Here is a 19,964-nt window from a genome sequence, read left to right as displayed (position 1 = left end):
GGGAGCATGAGAGTGCCCTTCGCTCTGCTGGCACGATACGCAGGAAACGTTGCTTCTCTTCGGCAGATTATTAGGATTCTCCGAAAGTTCTCCCCAGTTCTCTTTTCTACCCCGTTCATTAATGGCAGCCACCAGTGGTGTAGCAGCAAGGAAAACTGGGCCCTTTTGAAGCACTGTTGAATTCTGCCTGTCTTGCTAAATCATCTGTGTTCCAACTGTGCTCTTTGAATTGTTGAAGGCGGGAAGTTGTTTTGCGTTTGATCGCCTGTAACCGCCAACCCCCCATGTGTTTCTGCATGTGTTTCACTGGTCACAGGGAGCTTGGGGCTTCTCCAGTTCCCATCCTTGGGAGAGGCAGGCCCATCCACTCAGTGCCCACGGCAGGCACCTGGTTCTCATCTCTGACGCCCTGTCTTTCCATTCTCAGCCGGTGTCACCTTTCCCGTGATTTCCTCTCCTTGCTTTCCTCGGATCCTGTAGTTCCAGCCTATCCCCACTGCCGCCACGCCACTGGGAAACCCTTTCTCGTGCAGCCACCGCCTTACCATCCCTGGCTTCACTTTTGCGTCTTGCAACTATTCTTCACTCCAGCACTCGGAGGGATCTGTCTGAGATGAAGCAGTGACCACGAGACCCTGCTCAAAGCTGTTTGTCTGTCCCTGCCGATATCACGATGAAGTCCTCATGTCTCGATGTGGCTGACCAGAGGCCTCCTGCCATTGCCTGGCTCTCCCGCTTCTCTGTCACCCTTGCCTCAGCCTCTGCACCAGCCACACCGAACATGAGTTCTGTGCTTTCTCCCGCTCTCTCTGCCCTCCCACTTGCCTTCCCCTTTCCCTGTTACGGCCCTCTCCAGCCCCGAACACTTAGTGGCTTTGAACAGTGCTTGGTAATTTTTCAGGATTCTGCAGGTTGCCTGGGGCCAACCTGGTGGCAGTTGGGGATGGGACATCCAGGATGGCTTTATATGCACGTGTGCCGCCTTGTCAATGGCCAGGAGGCAGGGCTGCCTTCTTTCCTCAGGGGCTGTCTCTGGCTAGGATGAACTGCTTCATGTGGCAGCCAAAGCCCATAGGGACAAGCCCTGGCATGCAGGCTCCTTAAGCCTGTTGGTCATGGTTGCAGTAGCTGTGGCCGGAGCCTGGCCCGGGTCTTTGTGGAAGGGATGACCTGAGGCCATGAGTTCTGGAGCCAGGGCCCCTTTAGGTGCATTCACCATTTAGGGTTTATCTGCATCCTGTCTCCTCTCAGGAAGCCTTCCGCAACCCCTCCACCCAGACTGTGGTCCAGCCCCTGCTCTGAGTGCCCCCGGTGGGCCTTTGTGCTCTCAGTCCTGGCACCTTGACCCGCTGCTTGTTCTGCTCTCCTTTAAACTCAACGCACCTGACCTGTTAATTGCACGCAGCATGGAGCCTGGCAACTGCAGTGTAGACACGCTGGCCACCGCTCAGTGCAAGAGGGCGCCTTTGCTAATGTGCACAGCGCTTTAAGCCTTTTTTCCTGTGCCTTATTGGATTGGAGCAGAGATTTTTTTTTCCAAGAACAATTTATGTTCCTAAATACTTTTTTTTCCTTGACATGACGAGGTTGAGCAAGGTGGCTATAGAACTTTTTTCTTAATTTTATTGCACAAGTAATATTGTTTACAAAGTAGGGAAATACAGAGACATAAAAAGCAGACTGCCAATCCCCCGTAATCCCACCAGTCACATCCCTACCCCCTCTTAGGAGATTCCTGTTTATCTTTGTAGATTTTCAGTGTCTACATATGGACTTTAAAAGGTGCAGTCCTGCAGGCAAATGTGTAGCCACCTGCGTTTGCGTCATAGGCCCCGAATGTCCTTTCTGCCACACAGGAGGCCATCCCACGCGTGTCCTGTCACGGATTGTTTGCCTCCTGTGAATATTCAGGTTGTTTCTGGTTCTTCCTGTTCTGAACAGCGCCAGGACAAGCACCGGTACACATCGCATTTTAAAACACATTTAGTAATTCATTCTTCAGCTGGGGAAAAGCCCACGTAAGAGCCCATCGGTGAGTCCGAGCGCGTGTTCCTCCCGCTTCAGCTGCCATCCCTGGCTTCTTAGCGTGTTCCTCCCGCTTCAGCCGCAATCCCTGGCTCCTTAGCGCACTCAGAATAAAACCTGAGTCCTCCTGGTGGCCTCTGGGCCCTACGCCCCGTGTGTCTGCCCCCTGCTGCAGGCTTGTGGTCTTCCTCCACCTTCCCAGAGCTCCTTGGTGTTCCGGCCTCAGGACCTTGCCCTCGCGGCGCCCTCCACCCGGGAGTCTCGTCCTGTGCCTTCTCGTGGCTGGTTCACCCACACCAGCTACATCATCAGAAGGAAGAGATTCTTCGGCGATTTTTGTTGGCTGAAGGAGAATCACAGATCAGGATGAGGTCTCCTGGTCCCTTCCTCCCTTTTAAGGACAGATAACTGAAGTTCAGGACAGCCCAGGCCACACAGCAGGCCAGGGACCAGCTGGGGCCACAGCCCAGGCCTGCAGGTGCCTTTCTAGAGCTCTGAGGCCTTTTCTCTCCCTTTATTGCTCAGCAAGTTCAAAGAACATCTCGCTAATGATGCACCTTTTTCTGAGTTTCTGTTCGTTAAAGTCCTTTGTTCCCACATTGCCTTTGATTGTTTCTCTAGAAGCCAGATTTACTTGATTTTCAATTCACTGTTCTTTTTTTTCTTTTTTTAGACAGTCTTGCTCTGTCACCCAGGTTGGAGTGCAGTGGCACAATCTTGGCTCACTGCAACCTCTGCCTCCCGGGTTCAAGCGATTCTCCTGCCTCAGCCTCCTGAGTAGCTGGGACTACAGGCACCCACCACCACGCCTGGCTAATTTTTGTATTTTTAGTAGAGACAGGGTTTCGCCATGTTGGCCAGGCTGTTCTTGAACTCCTGACCTCAAGTGATCCACCTGCCTCGGCCTCCCAAAGTGCTGGGATTACAGGCGTGAGCCACCATGCCCGGCCAATTTACTGTTCTTTACTCTGCAATCTGCTGCCTCTTTACCAAAATAAATCTTTGTAAGTAAGATAGGTGTGGTGGGGAGTGTGAAATTTATTACATAATGGTTATTTTACTACTTAAAAAATTTTTTGTTTTAAGAGGCAGAGTCTTGCTATGTTGCCCTGGCTGGTCTTAAACTCCTGGGCTTACATGATCCTCCTGGCTTGGCCTCCCAAAGTGCTGGGATTACAAGCATACACCATCATGCCTGGTCTAAAATATTGTGGGTTTTTATTTTTTTTTTAATTTTTTTAAGAGATGAGGTTGCTCAGGTTGGAGTGCAGTGATGTGATCATAGCTCACTACTGCCTCAAACTCCCGGGCTCAAGTGATCCTTCCACCTCAGCCTCCTGAGTAGCTGGATTACAGGCGCCCACCACCATGCATGGCTAATTTTAATTATTATTATTATTATTATTATTTTTTGAGACAGAGTCTCGCTCTGTTGCCCACGCTGGAGTGCAGTGGCGTGATCTCGGCTCACTGCAAGCTCTGCCTCCTGGGTTCATGTCATTCTCCTGCCTCAGCCTCCCAAGTGGCTGGGACTACAGGCGCCCGCCACCATGCCCGGCTAATTTTTTGTATTTTTAGTAGAGATGGGGTTTCACTGTGTTAGCCAGGATGGTCTCGATCTCCTGACCTCGTGATCCGCCCACCTCAGCCTCCCAAAGTGCTGGGACAACAGGCATGAGCCGCCGCGCCCGGCCTGCTTATCGTGACTAAAGGTAGAACAGTCAAGAATGACACTTGTTATCTCTGAAGTCACAGTCCCTTGGTTTTCCCTGACCTGCCTGCTACTGCGCCCACTTGCAGCAGCACATCCGTTGCCCAGTGAAGCACGCTGCCCTGGCCTTACTGTTTCACCGGCACTCTCCCATCCGCAATGCCACTGTCCACAGTGGGGTTGCCTTAGGGTTCCGAGCTCACCTGACGCCTTCCTGGGTTCTAGCCCCGTGAGCTACGGGGACTTCTTTGTAAAAGGGGATTCCACCAGTTCCGCAGATTCCAGTTCAGTCTCCAGCAGCCTGGGGCCCTTCCTGGAAGAGTGCCTTGTGAGTGAAGCGCACCGCCCAGGTGTGTAGTGGTGCTTCTCAGGCCCGTGGGCTGCCCTTCCCTGGGCCTCTTGTTTGAGGCCCTTGTCACTGGGGTCGCCTGGCATGATGATGGAGGCCCTGCAGCTCCCTGCCAGGCGTGGTTCTGCCCAGGTCATTCTCCCGGCCCAGCTGCTGTGGACGGTGGAGACACGCTGTCACAGACTCAGGCCGGCCGGGCCACGCCTCCCGGAAGCGGGCCTGCTTGTGTGTGGTTGCATCCCAAGCTCTCTGCTCGCTGCCGAAGTTGTGTTTGGGGCCATTATCTAACTTTCTTTTTGAACGTTTAAAGCATTCAAAAGATCAGCTTTTCCAAAGAGTGAGGAAACGGAGAGAAAATTATGGCATTTGTTTGAAAGGTTCTGAGGGTTTTTTTTTTTAGCTTGAACAGTTCAAACAGTGCCTCTTGTTAATCAGGAATATTCTAGCATCCCTGGGGTGGTCACATTGGCTTAATTGGAACCCAGGCTGCTTTGAAGTCCTTTAAATCCTTCCTGAGCTGGGAGAAAGAGTGTGAGGGCAGCAACTGTAAAGCTGAAATTCCTTCATTTTATTTACATGTGTCTGGGGACTCTTGTGACTCATTTCCCTGCAGCCGTTGAGCCAAGTTGCTGACTTGTGGACAGCTCAGAGAGGGGGGGGCCGGTTTCTGGCAGAAGAGCTGTAAAACATGGCCTGGGTCCAGGGCTGCAGCAGGATCCCCTCCTGGGAGGCGAGGTCTGGATGGACTACGTCACAGTCGTGGTGGCGTGGACTTTGCTGCAGACAGCCTGTTCTTGTGGGAAGTTTGCACATGGGAGAACGTGTGGTTTTACTGAAGTCACTTAGTGAGTGACCCTAATAGCTCTAAGACGTTCATCAGTATGGACCCCAGGACTTACTTCCTCTTCCACAGAGCATGTGGACCCACAGTAACCACACTGGAGTTCCAGGCACAGGCGTACCCTGGGGGCCGGTCATTCTGCATACACAGACCCGCCTTTGTCAGTGGGGCTGTGGGCAGCGTGGGGTGGCCACCTAGCCGTGGCCGTGTTGCTGCGAGCCCCCCCGTGGTCCTCAGGGGCACTCTGTCTCGCCCTGAGCCTCCAGCCATCTTGCCCGTCAGTCTGTCCCTGTACCTCTTGGGGATGGGGAGTCTGCCACCTAGCAAAGCACCCACTTCTCCCACCCCTTCCATTCTGTTGAGCTGAGACACGTGTTTTGGTCATTTCTTGCCGTGGACACCACGTTGGTTTACAGTGAAACATGGCGCACAGTCCCCTCTCTCCTGGACCACGTTTCCCCATCTCGGCTCCCTGCTGTGCACGGCTGCTTCTTCCCGCTGTGCTGAGGGTGGTCCTGGTGGCTGGAGCGCGGCAGGCAGCAGCATCCTCCCATGGTGGTTCGCATCCCAGAGTGTGACCGTGGGTTCATGCGGATGGCTCAGGTGTCCCCTGAGCCTGGACACTGAAGTGTACAGATTGAGGTGTGTCATTGGATGAGTCGTGACAAGTGGAACACATGCTTGTCCAGATAACACAACTTTTATCACTCCAGAGTTCCCTGGGTCCCCCCAGTCCAGCCCTTCATCCCCTGGCAGCTATGGCTTAGCCTTGTTTGTTGTAGAACTTCCTATAAATTCTTCCCTTTCTATTTTTTTCTTTTTCTTTTTCTTTTTTTTTTTTTTTTTGAGATGGAGTCTCACTTTGTCGCCCAGGCTGGAGTGCAGTGGTGCGATCTCGGCTCACTGCAACCTCCACCTCCCGGGTTCAGGTGATTCTTCTGCCTCAATCTCCAGAATAGCTGGGACTACAGGCGTGAGCCACTGCGCCCAGCCGTATTTGTATTGCCCACCTTTTATTTCGTTGAATCTGTGCTCAGTTGTCACCTTTCCCTAGCTAGAGCCCTTTCCTGGCCCTCCCAGGTCAACAGGCCCCTTCCCTCAGCCTCAGGCTTTCCACTCTTCTCCAGATCTGGCCACTGGATCATGCCACTGTCACCTCCTCTGGGCCTCGGGGATGTTGCCTGCCCACTCTTGTCATGGCCGGCCTCCCCAGCGAGCCACTCAGCTCTAGCTGCAAAGGACTCCGTCTGTTTGTCCATGCAGTGTCCTTGCTGGGCACACACTAAGCGCTCAGTTAAATTTGTTCACTGGATGCAGATTCTGCAGGCATCTTCACAGGTTCTGCTGATGGATCAGGTGTGTCCTTCCACCATAGGTTTCTACAATTGATTTTTTTCTGGTGCAACTGTCAAAAAATTTATTTTTCCTCTACCACCCCCTCCCCCATTTTTCCTGCTTCTCAGTGTGGTTTCAGACTCTGATTATGTCACTTAACATATCTGCTGTCTCCATTCGATGTGATCTAGAACCTGATAGGCATGCCGTCTGCCCCTGCTCGGGCGATGGACGTGGGCACCAGCAACCATCACAGGGGTCCAGGGTTTTCCACTGACTGCTGGGTGCCCTCAGTGCAGAGCTCCTGCAAGAGGGTCGAATAGTCTGTTTCATAGACCAGAAAACTGAGGCTCAGCTGGGCCCTTCACCTGGCTGCCTCCAGAGTGCCGGCTTTCTGCGGTGCCAGGCTGTTCTCTTGCCTCTCCCATTCCTTTGCATCAGTTGGCACTCTTTGGAACAGTGCCTGAGGATGTTAGAATCACCTTATGTCTCCTCTGGAAAGAGGCCAGTGGATGGAGAAATGTTTGTTTCTAATTATATAGAGTCTGTTTGTATGGCGGTTCATTATACAAGTAGCCTATTGAGAAGAGGACATAGGTGTTTGCGTGCACCCGGTTCTCAGTGAGTCCATGCTGGACTGTAACTGTTCCCATTTTCCTGAGGTGGTGGGGGGTTGAGGTTTCGAGAGGTCGGGGTCACAGATTCGCAATGAATGGACTTAGAATTGGGTGCTTGACTGACTTTAGACCCTAAAGTGTTAACTCTGCTGCCTCTTTATGCTTGGGATGGTTTGCAGAACCTGCTTTTTGAAAAGACTATTTACGTGCACGTTTCTGTTCCCAGTAATTCTTGGTGTGGATGAGGGGGATGCTTTGTTTCAGATTCGCATGGCGAGGAGGGGGCGACTCTGAGAGGAGCCAGGCCCAGGCTTGCCTCCAGGGCATCCAGCGCTCCCCAGGCTTGCCCAGGAGAGTGTCGATTCCTGCTGCGCAGCAGCTCTCATGACCAAGTTTAAAATGCATTATACATAGAAAAGTGTGCTTCTGTGGCTCACGCCTGTAATCTCAGCCCTTTGGGTGGCCAAGGCAGGCAGATCATGAGGTCAGGAGTTCGAGACCAGCCTGGCCAACATGGTGAAACCCTGTCTCTACTAAAGATACAAAAAATTAGCCAGGCGTGGTGGTGCGTGCCTGTAATCCCAGCTACTCGGGAGGCTGAGGCAGAAGAATCGCTTGAACCAGGGCGGGGGCGGAGGTTGCAGTGAGCCGAGATCGTGCCACTGCACTCCAGCCTGGGCGACAGAGTGAGACTGTCTCAAAAAACAAAAACAAAACAGAGAATACATACTGTTGTCTGTGTGCCCATTCTCAAGAAAAAGGAAAGTTTCTTTGAAAACGGTTGGACCTTCCCTAGTTCCATCCCATTACGTCCCCAACCCACACTCCCAGAGCAAGTCCCTGGGATCTGTGATGACTCCCGAGGTTTGTAAACACTGTGGTGCTCACTCAGTCCTGCTCCCTGGAGGCCTTGGCCGCCCATCCTTAATGTGCCAGTTTGTGCCTGTTGCACGTCATTGTAATTACATCATTTAATTAAATATGGAAGCTGATGAAAAATAATTATGTGTAGAGAATGTTTCTGTGAAGACAAAGCTGAATGCTTTGGAAAGTCCCAAAGGAAAATTGCTAAAAAAATTGCTGTTGAATAAAGCACATAGTGAAAGATTATGAGGAAAAGTTGTAAGGTCTAGGAAGATGACAGGGATCCACTTTAAAGAAACAAAGCTAACAATCATGAGTGGTGTGTCGTGGACATGGTTCATGCAAAAAAAAAAAAAAAGACGAAACTCCAATTAATGGACTCATGTTCGAAGAAAAAGTTTGCAGCTTGAAAAATAATTGTGTGTTTTTCTGCTTTACGTTGAAATGTTTGAGATACACTCATCATTTGATTCGTCACTTAGCCAACTTCTGGGATCCATTACCGTCTTGGTGATTCTGGGTAGGAAACCTTGCACTGATACATTGCTGCCCCATTTATAGTAAAATTATTTGCATTGTTATGCATAACTGAGCGTCAGTTAGGAATGATAGAATTGTTTTGTTACAAATGTTTGTAATTAGATTTTCTCTGCATTAATTTGTTGTGGGAATTATTCTTCTTTTTATAAAATTTTTATGTAGTACCTGATTCTGCAATATAAGGTCGCAATACTAGGCTTTGAAAATTACTTATTGAACAGCTATTGTATTTTCTTGGTACAAAATATTGAAAACATTGAAAAAGTATCCAGTGGCTAGCCCGGCATGGTAGTGGGTGCCTGTAATCTCAGCTACTCTGGAGGCTGAGGCAGGAGAATTGCTGGAACCTGGGGGGCGGAGATTACAGTGAGCTGAGGTCATGTCACTGCACTCCAGCCTGGGCGACAGAGTGAGCCTCTGTCTCAAAAAAGAAAAAAAAATAGGCCGGGTGCGGTGGCTCACGTCTGTAATCCCAGCACTTTGGGAGGCCGAGGCGGGCAGATCACGAGGTCAGGAGATCGAGACCATCGTGGCTAACACAGTGAAACCCCGTCCTTACTGAAAATACAAAAAAATCAGCGTGGTGGCAGGCGCCTGTAGTCCCAGCCACTCGGGAGGCTGAGGCAGGAGAATGGTGTGAATCCAGGAGGTGGAGCTTGCAGTGAGCCAAGATTGCGCCACTGTACTCCAGCCTGGGCGACAGAGCGAGACTCTGTCTCAAAAAAAAAAAAAAAAAAGTATCCAGTGGCAAGCCTCCTGCCATGTTCTTGTTCTCCAGCAGGAGGCCATTGTTATTTTCTTGTTTATCTTTTAGATTTTTTTTTTTTTTTTTTTTTTGAGACAGGGTATCATTCTGTCACCCAGGCTGGAGTGCAGTGCGTGATCATAGCTCACTGTAGCCTCTGCCTCCCAGGCTCAAGTGATCCTCCTGCCTCAGCCTCCTGAGTGGCTGGGACTATAGGCAGTCCCCACCAGGCCTGGCTAATTTTTTGTATTTTTTTTTTTTTGCAGAGATGGGGTTTTACCATGTTGCCCAGGCTGGTCTCAAATTCCTGGGCTCAAGTGATCCACCCACCTCTGCCTCCCAAAGTGCTGGGATTACAGGCATGAGCCACTGCGCCCGGCCAGACTTCTTTTGTGCAAAAATGAATCAACACAGCCATGCAGGTTTTGACTTTTCTGCACATGGCGGCATAGCATACTTATAGTCCACTTCTTGTATCTGTATTTAGCAATGCCTTTTTGGTGATCTTTCACGTTAATAGAGGAAAAGATGTGTTTTTTTCCTCTTACACAAGTTCCATTGTATGGATAGACTATGACATTTAACCTGTTATACCGAACTTTTAATCCAGTGGTCTGAGTTCAGTAGAATGACTTGCGTAGCATTTAGTTGGATAGTTACTGTTCTGGAATGATATGTTTTTTTTGCTCATTGTCTTAATATTTATTGAAAACATATTATTGGGCCAGTGGAAAAAACAGAACAAAATACAAAACAGTCCCATGCCTTTCTGGAGCCTGCATTCCAGTGGAGGGGGAAAGATACTAAATAAGCAGGTAGAAAGATGCAGGATCTCAGCTGGTGGTGTTCTGTGAAGGAGGAGAGCACCAGGAGGAGCCAGGGCTCAGGTGACATTCCATTGAAGACTCAAACAAGTGAAGAGGGGGCAGGCCACGCGGGCATCTAGGGGTGCGGTGTTCTGGAAGAGGGCTGTGCAGAGGCCCTGAGGAGGGAATGTGGCTCCCATCGTGGTAGGTTTTGAGGCAGTGATGTGGAGAAGCAGACGCCTCCTGCACCCCTGTCCTGCCCAGGCAGTGTGTGGGACCCACATCCCTGTAGGAAAGTGGTTGCTCCCTGTGGGAGTCACAGCGTGACGAGGGTTTGCTGCTGCGTGGGCCTTTGGGCTTATGGATGGGGCTGGAGAGTAGTAGTGGAGCAGCCAGGCCTGAAACCACACCTTTCCTGGGTCCCTTTCCATGGGGTAAGAGTGACCTTCCCTCTGTCTGCTGGGAAAAGTGTGAGTGGCATCGTCTGCCATGTGGCCAGGGTGTCATGGAGCGGCCCAGGCTCTTGGTGAGAGGGACTGGTGCCCCGTGTGAGTCCCCTGACCTGGGGTTCCCCTGGTCTTGGGACTGGAGAGTCTGAGCTCCAGCTCAGTGGCCTCAGGCTAGGTGCGGCAGGTGCAGCAGGTACAGCCTTGGGCAGGTGGCTCCTGCAGAACCTGACCCAGGGCCGGGTGCCGCACAGCATGGCATTAGTCCCCTGTCTTTAGGAAAACACCAGCTGCTCCTCCCATGTTCTGGGGACATGCATCTCTCCCAACCTGGCGACCCCACCTTTCCACACAATTGTGTTGCATCAGCCAGAAAAATCTGGCTGACATGACGCCCTCTTGCCCTGGTGACTTTGCAGTTGTGAATGCCGATTGTCCTTTGGTTTGTAGCACTGAGATTTTGCTGTCTAATGTATTTTATTCCTATTTCTGCATACTTTTCGCAAAACAAGCCCTGCAGAGAGAGCCTGTGTCACTTTTGTTGTGTTCCCTGCCTTCCGCAGGGCTCTGGCTGGAGCCCCAGCCTCAGCAGTTTTGGACTGTGGTCCTAGGCCTTGTGGATTTCTATTCTTTGAAAGCTTGAGGTGTCTTGTTTGCTAATTAGTTTGATGGCTGTTGCTGTTTCATTCATTTTCCACCTCGCAGTCCTCTGGATCTCCAGTTTTTCAGACTCGGTGAAACTGGCACTTTGTGCTTCAGCTAGAGCCCCAACATCTGCTATTAGCCCCAAAATAGCCGTGGCTTGGGCTGGAGCTGCTCTCGCCTCGGAAAGAAAGCAGTGGGCCGGACTCCCCACAGCCCTCCGCCGCTCTGCGTGCAGCTGGGCTTGAGTCAAAATTCAGCTGCAGATAGAACAAAAAGACTTTCTTCCCCTTGAAAACCCACCAGTTAGAATTTAAAAGGCTTCGCAGCTGAAGCCCGCGTTTTCAGCAGCAGATGTCACAGCTTGGACTGCAGTTGGAACTGTCACTGCCGTGTCGTCTCCAAGCTGAGGCTCCTGAGGCCTCTGAATGCCTTCCACTTTGTAGTTGGTGAAGTACGGGTTTCAGAATGGACTGTCGGGAGTTATTCTTAGGCCGTAATGATACTTGGCACGGCTTCTCCTGGTTACGAGCACTTAGCTAATCCCCAGAGCACCCTTGGTAAACATCTCTGCGTAGCTTTAACCACACACAGGTCAGGAGGCTTCTGGAAAATAAACACTCTTCCTGCCAGTTGGAGGTGTTGGGGCTCTGGTCTTGGATTTGATATGCGGCAAAGGCTGCAATTGTTTAATAACCCTTCATGATTCAACAGCTCTTCAAGAACTTTCCTCTGTTCTTGTGTGGAGCTCATGACAGCCAGTGGTGGTGGAGCTCCGGCCCTCTCTTCCCACAGGCGCAAGCCCGGTTCCTGAGTCCCAGGGCTTCTCGGGAGGTGTCTGCCCTCCTCTTCCAGACGCCCTCTGCCCTGTGTCCCAGGGCCCTGGGCCTGTGCTGCGCTGAGCAGAGACTGCAGGGGACCGGCTCTCCCACTCCTCCCGGATGGGCAGCATCTTCCATGTCGGGAGCGTGCTGTGCTGCTTTTCTCTTCTCAGTCTCTTAGTTTTTGCGGGTTCTTACGCATGTGAGGTGTGGACTCGCACAGTGGGGAACTCAAATGATAACATGAAGGGGAGGAGCCCTCTGAGTGCTGTGATTTGTTCCGTCATTACCACTTCCCGATCACGGTGACCTGCACTCCTGGAGTGGTCAGTGGAGCAGGCCTGCCCACAACAGTGTTCTCATCGCCTTGTTATTATTGATTTCTATTCTTAAAATATTGTATTACTTAGCACTCTTTTGAAGATGTTCCAGTGTATATCAAATGATCAAAAGTCCGTGACCTTGTCTTACACAGTAGTCAAAGCCGTCACGCAGTTTCAGGTGTTCGAGTTTCCAGAATTCTTGTGATGACATTTGTAGGATTCTTCTTTTAGACTTGGACCAAATTCTGTAACCTAATATTTGTCCTTCAGATTGACAGAGAACCGCAGGCAGTGTTTTCTCTGTCACATGTGTGGTGGGTGGCATCCTGGTGGCATAAAGAATTGCCTTTGGTAACTTGCCCAGAAGGCTGTAGGGTTATTTTCTGCTTAGATTTTCCCCTATTTCTTTTCTTTTCTTCTCATTTTCTTTCTTTCTTTCTTTTTTTTTTTGAGATGGAGTCTTGCTCTTGTTGCGCAGGCTGGAGGGCAACAGCGTGGTCTCAGCTCACTGCAACCTCCACCTCCCGGGTTCAAGCAATTCTCCTGCCTCAGCCTCCCGAGTAGGGGGGATTACATGCACCTGCCACTGCACCCGGCTAATTTTTTGTATTTTTAGTAGAGATGGGGTTTCACCATGTTGGCCAGGCTGGTCTTGAATTCCCGACCTCAGGTGATCCACCCGCCTCGGCCTCCCAAAGTGCTGGCATTATAGGCGTGAGCCACTGCGCACCCAGCTTCCCCTCTCTATTTATGCAGATGATCGGTGGTTCCAGAAGTAGTTGTGTTTAAGAATCACCAGGCAATTTGTGTGCAGCCCCTAAGCCCCGCCTTCAGGGATCAGCATTATTCACAATAGCCAAAAGGTGAAAGCAGCCCAGGTGTCCACCGACGGGCGAATGGATAAATGTTGTGTAGCCATGCAATGGAGTATTACTCAGCCTTCAAAAGGAAGGAAAGTCTGCCACATGCTGTAACACGGATGAGCCTTGAGGACGTGGTGCCAAGTAGAGTGAGCCTGTCACAGAGAAATGCTCTACGGCCCCACTCGTGTGGCTGGAGTGGTCGCATTCTTGGAGATGGAAGGTAGCATGGAGGTGACCGGGGCTGGGAGCAGAGGGGCTGCGGGAGTTCCTGTTTAATGGGACAGGGTTTCACTTTTGCGAAATTAAGAGTTCTGGGGATGGATGTGGTGCTGGTTGCCCAATAACGTGAATATGCTTAACACGACAGAACTGGGGACTTAAAAATGGTTAAGAGGGTATATTTTATGTTAAGTGTATTTTACCACAATTAAAAACATCCCAACACGGTGGCAGGATGCCGCCTTGGCCGGGTGTGGTGCCTGTCTTGGGTTTCCTCTTGGAAGAGCATGGCAGGTCGGGGCTGAGGACCCCCCTTTGCTCGCTCTCTTAGCCTCGTCCTTTTGGAGGGTCCAGTTTTCCTCAGGTAGCAAGCCTCCTTGCCAGGCCACAGAAGCCCCACGCCGGAGGAGCGGCTCTCCGGCTCCGGGGCTGCTTCTCTGTGCAAGCCTCTCTGAGAGCTCACAGTCCACCCCTGTGGCCTCCTCCGCGTGCCCAGAGCCTCCTGGGCTCCTCCTCCCCGCCCCGCCTGGTTCAAGGGTATGTCGTTTGCTCCGGATGATGGCCTTCTCCATGGGCTGCTGTTAATGCGAGAAGAGGGCGCCGGAATGCTTCCTGTACAGTTCAGGAGGTGACTTCCTGCCCCGTTTGATCGGATTCCACCTTGTTCTTGATGGGACCTCCTTCGTGGCCTCAGAAATGTCCACATGTTGGTGAAACCATTTCGTCTTTTCTTTTTCTCATATGGAGTGCTCTGAAACCATTGCCCTAAACCCATTCTGTTTCCACTAACTAAAGCTCATACACTTCATCCCCAGAGAGCGCATTTTCTTTTATTTATTTATTTACCATTTATTTATTTTTATACATAATATTTTAAATATTTATGGGGTACCTGTGATGTTTTCCTATGCGCATAGAATGTGGAATGAGCAAGTTTAGGGTATTTGGGGTAACCATCACTTTGAGTATTTATCATTTCCACGTATTGGGAAAAATTCTGGTTCTCTTGAATTATACAATACACTGTTAACTCTAGTCACCCTACTCTTCTGTGGAACAATTGAATTTATACCTTTCATCTAACTGTATATTCGTACCCATTAACTCGACTCTCTTCATCTGCCGTTCCACTCACCCAGTCCTTCCCATCCACTAGTACCTGTCATTCTACTCTCTGCCTTTAGGAGGTGAATTTCCACAGCTCCCATGAGTGAGGACGTGCAGTTTCTTTCTGTTCCTGGTGATTTCACCTGACACGGTCACCTCCTATTCCAGCCACGTTGTTACAAATGACAGGCTCTCGTTCTTTCTTTTTTTTTTGAGATGGAGTCTTGCTCTATCTCCAGGCTGGAATGCAGTGGCGTGATCTTGGCTCACTGCAACCTCTGACTCCCTGGTTCAAGTGATTCTCCTGCGTCAGCCTCCTGAGTAGCTGGGATTACAGGCGTGTGCCACCACGCCTGGCTAATTGTTGTATTTTTAGTAGAGATGGAGTTTCACCATGTTGGCCGGGCTGGTCTCGAACTCCTGATCTCGTGGTCCACCTGCCTTGGCCTCCCAGAGTGCTGGGATGACAGGCGTGAGCCACCGCGCTCGGCTCAGCTCTTGTTCTTTCTTACGGCCAGATAGCATTCCACTGTGTGTACATCCCCGTTTTGTTTATCCATTCCTCTGTCGATGGACACAGGTTAATTCCGTATGTTTGCCATCTTTGCTGTGATAAACATGGGAATGCAGATATCTTTTTGATACAGTGATTTCCTTTGAGTAAATACCCAGTAGTGGGATTGCTGGATCATATGGTGTTGTTCTGTTTTCAGCTTTTTGAGAAATCTCCATACTGGGTTCCATAGCGGTGGGACTAATTTACATTCCTTCCAACAGCAGCTGAGAGTTCCCTTTCCTCTGCATCCTCACCAGCATCTGTCTGTGTGTTTTGTGGTCTTTGTATTGCCATTTTAAGCTGGGGTAAGGTGGTACCTCACTGTGGTTTTGATTTGCATTTCCCCGATGATTAGCATTAGATGATGTTGAGCATTTTTTCATATAGCTGTCGGCCATTTGCATGTTGTCCTTTGAGAAACGTCTCTTTGTGTCCTTTGCCTACTTTTTCATGGGGTTATTTTTTTTTTTAATTGTTGTTATTTGAGTTCCTTTTGAGTTGTATTTTGTATGTTAGTCCTTTATTGGCCAAACAGTTGACAGATATTTTCCCACATTCAAGAGTCTGTCTCTTCGCTCTGTTGATTGTTTTCTTGGATGGGCAGAAGGTTTTTACTTTGATATACTCCCATTTGTCTATTTTTGTTTTTGTTGCCTGTGCTTTTGAGGTCTTAGCTATAAAATCTTTGCCTAGACCAATGTCCTGAAGTGTTTTCCTTGTTTTCTTTAGTATTTTTATATTTTCGGGTGTTAGGTTTCAGCCTGTAATCCATCTCCAGTTGATTTTTGTATATGGGGAGCACATTTTCTTTTGATTGACACTGCTGAACAAAGGGTATACAAAATTTCACAACTTTTAACCCGTTGGTTGATGATTGTACTTGAAGCGTGTTCTCCTCATGTCCACGGCGACATCCAGACACCGCCTCCAGGGTGCATGTCCTCTCCTGGCCTCCCAATGCCGGTGTGAAAATGGGCTTGGATTGCACACCCTGAAAACATCCTCCCTGTCCCTTCCACATCCATAAAATTAATGGCGTAGGGGTTGTCAAGTAATAGCAGACCACTATGCCTGTGCCCTAGGGTTTTGGAAATGAGCCTGAGGAAGCCCAGCCGAGCAGGTAGGGGGTTCAGCCTGGAGGGGTCAGGGCTGGGATAAGACCCAGGTTTTCTCCCACGGGTCCATCTCCTTTTCCTTTAAGGATGTCCTGGCCTTCCCTCTGTCTCTGCAAGTAGAGTAGACTGGTCCCGTGTGACATTCTTGAACGCGGTCATCGAGCTCACTGTGCTTCTGCTTTGGAGTGGAAGCTGAACCCTGGTCATGAGCAAGAATGGCCAGACAGGGCTCACAAGGCTTGGTTTAGCCAAAGTAGTGACTGCGGGTTTTTCAGCGCAAGAGGCTATGAAGGGAGGAATTCCTCCTGGTGCCCCTGTGCCCTCCAGCGGCTTCTGCCCATGGGAGGTGTTGGGCACGGCCGCCCCTGTAGTTGGAGGGTTCTGGAATAGCAAGCCCTGCAGCTTCAGTCCTCCCTATGATAGGGGCCTGGTCGCATGGGGACTGAGAGCCGGCACCAGGGATCTGGGGGCCTAGGGATGTGGCCAGAAAGTATCCAGGCTGAGAGCCCATCGCGTGTCAGTGCTCCCGAGGGCTGGGGTCTGTGTGGGACCATCCGCCTCAGGCGCCAGCCTTCTGCCTCAGGGCAAGCCACGCTCTCTGTTTCTGCCTGGGGCAGGACAAGCTCCAGGACACACCCCCCTCAGTCAGGGAGGAGCGTGCAGGGAGCCACCTGGAAGCAGCCTCCTGCAGAGTCTGTGCGACTGTGAAGCCAGCCTGCTCCTTGGGTGATTGAGATGGATGCCCCCGGGTTCCCGAGTACTCAGGTTTCTCCTGTGACCCATCAATGCCAGAATGAGGCGTTGACCCCAGTGGCATGAGACAGAGGCCTTCCTGGGTGACGTAGGAGACTGCCTGGTGCGTGTGCCGTCTGTGGGCGCCCAGCACTTCAGAAGAGGGCTCTGTCACTGTCACTTTTCAGTTTATTTGAACCACTCCCATTTCCCCCTCATTGCTCAATGGTTGCATTTATCATGGTCTTGGCCTCTCTGGGAATTGCAGAACGTGGTTAGCAGAGCCTGGCCCTCTGAGATCTTACCCCAGCTCCCAGCTTTGCTGGGTAGGTTCGTACCTTGGGGCAAAAAGCTTGTTTCTAAATCGGTATCAAATGCTCCCGACCCTGCCTCCTGCTCTGCGGGCTGCAGGGAGGCTTCCCCACAGAGGGAGGTGGCAGGCAGTGTGCCCTCTGGTGAGAGAGAGCCATCCCAGCTGGGAGAACCCTGGGGCCTGGTACTGCCTGGCAGATGCCTCTCCACTGGCCTCCTGCTGTTTCAGGTCTGGTGACATGTGGGGGCCTTGAGGGGTGTGAGCGGGGTGGTCTTGGCTGTGTAGGTGGAGCCTGTAGCCTGCAGCCTGTGACCACCCCACCTGCCACTAGTTCTGGGCACAGGGGCTGGGAGGCGCCGTTGCAGATGTGGACATATGCGATTTTTATTTATTTGTTGTAAATAAATTCTTTGCACTGAGTTAGTGAAAATTTACAAGCCCCTTTGATTAATGCAAAACAACTTAAATATCTCATTCAAATGTTTCAGAAAAAATATCTGTTGGCTTGGAAAGGTTTCCTTACTTTCGTACTGATGTTTTTAACTCCCCGAGGTTGGAAGCTTTGGGAAACTGGAGAGAATGGTCACGGTGTTCAAGGCCAGCTGCACCTTTCATCTCTCTCCTAGAGTTCAATTTCTCTTCCAAGACCTTTCAGTCATAAAATGTTTTTCCATGGAGCTGCTTTCTAACCCCGGTTTGCCTGTGTGTGGGAGGACAGTTGGGGTCTCTCCGGTGCCAGCTACTCCTTCCGCACTCATTGCTGTCCCCACTAGATGTCCAGCAAGGGGCCTGTTCTTTGGGTGGGCAGAGGAGGCCTCTCTGGGGGACCTGGAAGGGAGAAGGCCGTGGCGTGCTTTGTGTGAAGAGGCTGTGGTCAGAGGGAGGGCTTATGATCAGCCCTGGGTGTGTGTGAGGGCTCAGGGCCTGGGCTGGGCCGCAGGACATCTGCTCACTGGCTCTTGGTAGCTTTGTTCCAGTGATGGAAGACGCTCCAGAAACACCAAACTAATGCTGGGCAAGGCGGGCTCCAGCTGTCCTCCGTGCCATGCAAAACAGGCATGGGATGGCGAGGGGCGTGGGGGTGGCCAGAGGCACTGTAAGGAAGTGGCCCTTCCTCTGTGTTTGGAGGAGGAGCTGGGCGCTGGAAGACCGGGGGAGGGGCTGTGTGAGCACTGGGTGAGCTGATGCAGGGTTTCGGGGGCCCATGGGCAGGGTGCTCAAGTGACAGGAAAGGTCAATGGCTGTCTCAGGGCAGAGGGTCAGGCCCAGTGCGTGAGGTTTGCAGCGTGCACTTTTTAGGCAACAGGATGGCTTCTGTTAGGGGTGCATGGTTGCAGTGTGCCTCTATGTGGCCGTGGCTGACTCGCAGAGAGGAGCTCCCTGGCAGGCTGCTGGGAGGGTGTCCTCGGGATCCACCCGAGGCTGCTCTGGGGGCCTGGCTGACAGAGTGACTAGGACCTCTCCTTCCAGGGGTGCAGGTAGCCTCCTTGGCCAATGTCGGGGTCCCCGTTGCTCGTTCGGTGGTGCAGTGCCGGCTCCCTGAGTGGGGCTGGATGGGGCTCTCATAGCATTGCCCAGCACCTGCTGTCTATGTGGACCTGCACTTGGTCCATGACAGGTAAGAGAACAAGGATGGGTCCTCGGGCCGCAGCTCACATGCCACTTGGTCAGTCTAGCCAGGGAGCCTTGGCTTTGTGCCCCAGGTTGTGAGGCTGGGAACGCTCACACACCACTGGTGTAACTTTGCATGCACGGCTCAGATCCTTGCCGTGTCCTCCGGAGTCCCAGCGTTGAGTTAGAAGATGTGGCTCAGGCTGAGCTCAGCTGCTGCTGATGATCGGGGTGCACTTTGAACTTTGAAGCGGCTGTTTCACATTGGAGTCTGAGTTTCCTCATTGAAAAAACGGAAACGGTAAACAACAGGGTTGCTGGGGCATTCGCTGAGACAATCTGGAATCGTCCTGGAAAGTAGAAAGCGCTGCACCTGGAGATCGCTGATTTTACTCTTGTTATATGTGGGTCTTTTGAAGGAGAGGGGAGGAAAGGAACCTAAAACTCTCTGAGCACCTCCCCTGTGCCAGGTGCCTGGTGGGTGCTTTTTAAACATGATTTCATTTCCTCTGAAGAGTGACACTGTCAGGTCATGTCTCTGTTTCTACAGGTGAAATAAAATCGGGGCATACTAAGGTCATCTCCCCGGCGTTGCATAGGGGTGGGGGCTGTGGTTGACCCCAGGTTGTAGCGCGTGCATGCTGCCCTGGACCCGGGTCCGCAGAGTTCACACATCCTGAGTCCCAGAGCATCAGCTACAGAGGTTGCTTTTGACCTTCTGTTTTGTGTGCAGAATCAGGTTTACTTCTGGGGGACAGGTGGAACTGAGTGTGCCTTCTTTATCCTGCAGGACTCCAGAAGACCTTTCCAGATTCGTGGTTGAGCTGCAGCAGAGGGAGCTTGCCTTGAAGGACAAGAACAGTGCCGTCACCAGCAGGTAGACCTGGCCGCCCAGGGCGCTTGTGGGCACGCGTTTGCTTTGGAGAGTTAGGGGCGAGTGAGAGTGTGTGCCCCCTGGCTCTCGGGGGACGGCTGCCCTTCACCGTGTAGTTGGCCCCGGTCTGGGATGGGATGGGGGAGCAAGGATTTGAGGGAAGGGTTTGCCCCATGTTTCCACCATGTGCTGTGAGCCTCCGCTGAGGCACCACCGTCCATTGTTCTCACAATGTGCTAAACTGCCATGGGGTCTGGGGGTTGGCCTCCTGTTTTGGGGTCCCTCCTTGGATCAGGAGGGTTCTCGTCTTCCCAGCAGGGTGGGGCCTCATGTGGTCTTGGGAACCAGCCCGTCCATCACTAGCAGGTCCACCCTGAGTCTTCACGTCAGCATGAATGCAGGTGTGATTGGAAGGGGCTCACTGTGAATACCAAGAGACATGCCCGTCTCTCCGGAAGTCCCAAGGGCTCCAGGGAACCTGGGATGGCGATGAGATATGTGTTTCTTCG

General features: G+C 51.5%; 1 protein-coding gene across 4 annotated transcripts in view; it reads left to right on the top strand.

The window, feature by feature from the left end:
• MAD1L1 (mitotic arrest deficient 1 like 1) overlaps window positions 1–19,964 on the top strand; it is a 405,930-nt gene that overhangs the window by 62,122 nt on the left and 323,844 nt on the right. For all 4 annotated transcript variants that reach the window (XM_032145960.2, XM_032145959.2, XM_058434334.1 and 1 more), the window contains one exon: window positions 19,372–19,458. In XM_032145960.2, the coding sequence (XP_032001851.1) occupies window positions 19,372–19,458 (87 nt within the window). The remainder of the gene's footprint in view (window positions 1–19,371; window positions 19,459–19,964) is intronic.

Source organism: Hylobates moloch, unplaced genomic scaffold, assembly GCF_009828535.3.
Source record: "Hylobates moloch isolate HMO894 unplaced genomic scaffold, HMol_V3 SCAFFOLD_24, whole genome shotgun sequence".
Taxonomy (NCBI): Eukaryota; Metazoa; Chordata; class Mammalia; order Primates; family Hylobatidae; genus Hylobates; species Hylobates moloch.
The sequence above is the reverse complement of the archived record's forward strand: the minus strand, read 5'-3'. Positions and strand labels throughout refer to the sequence as shown.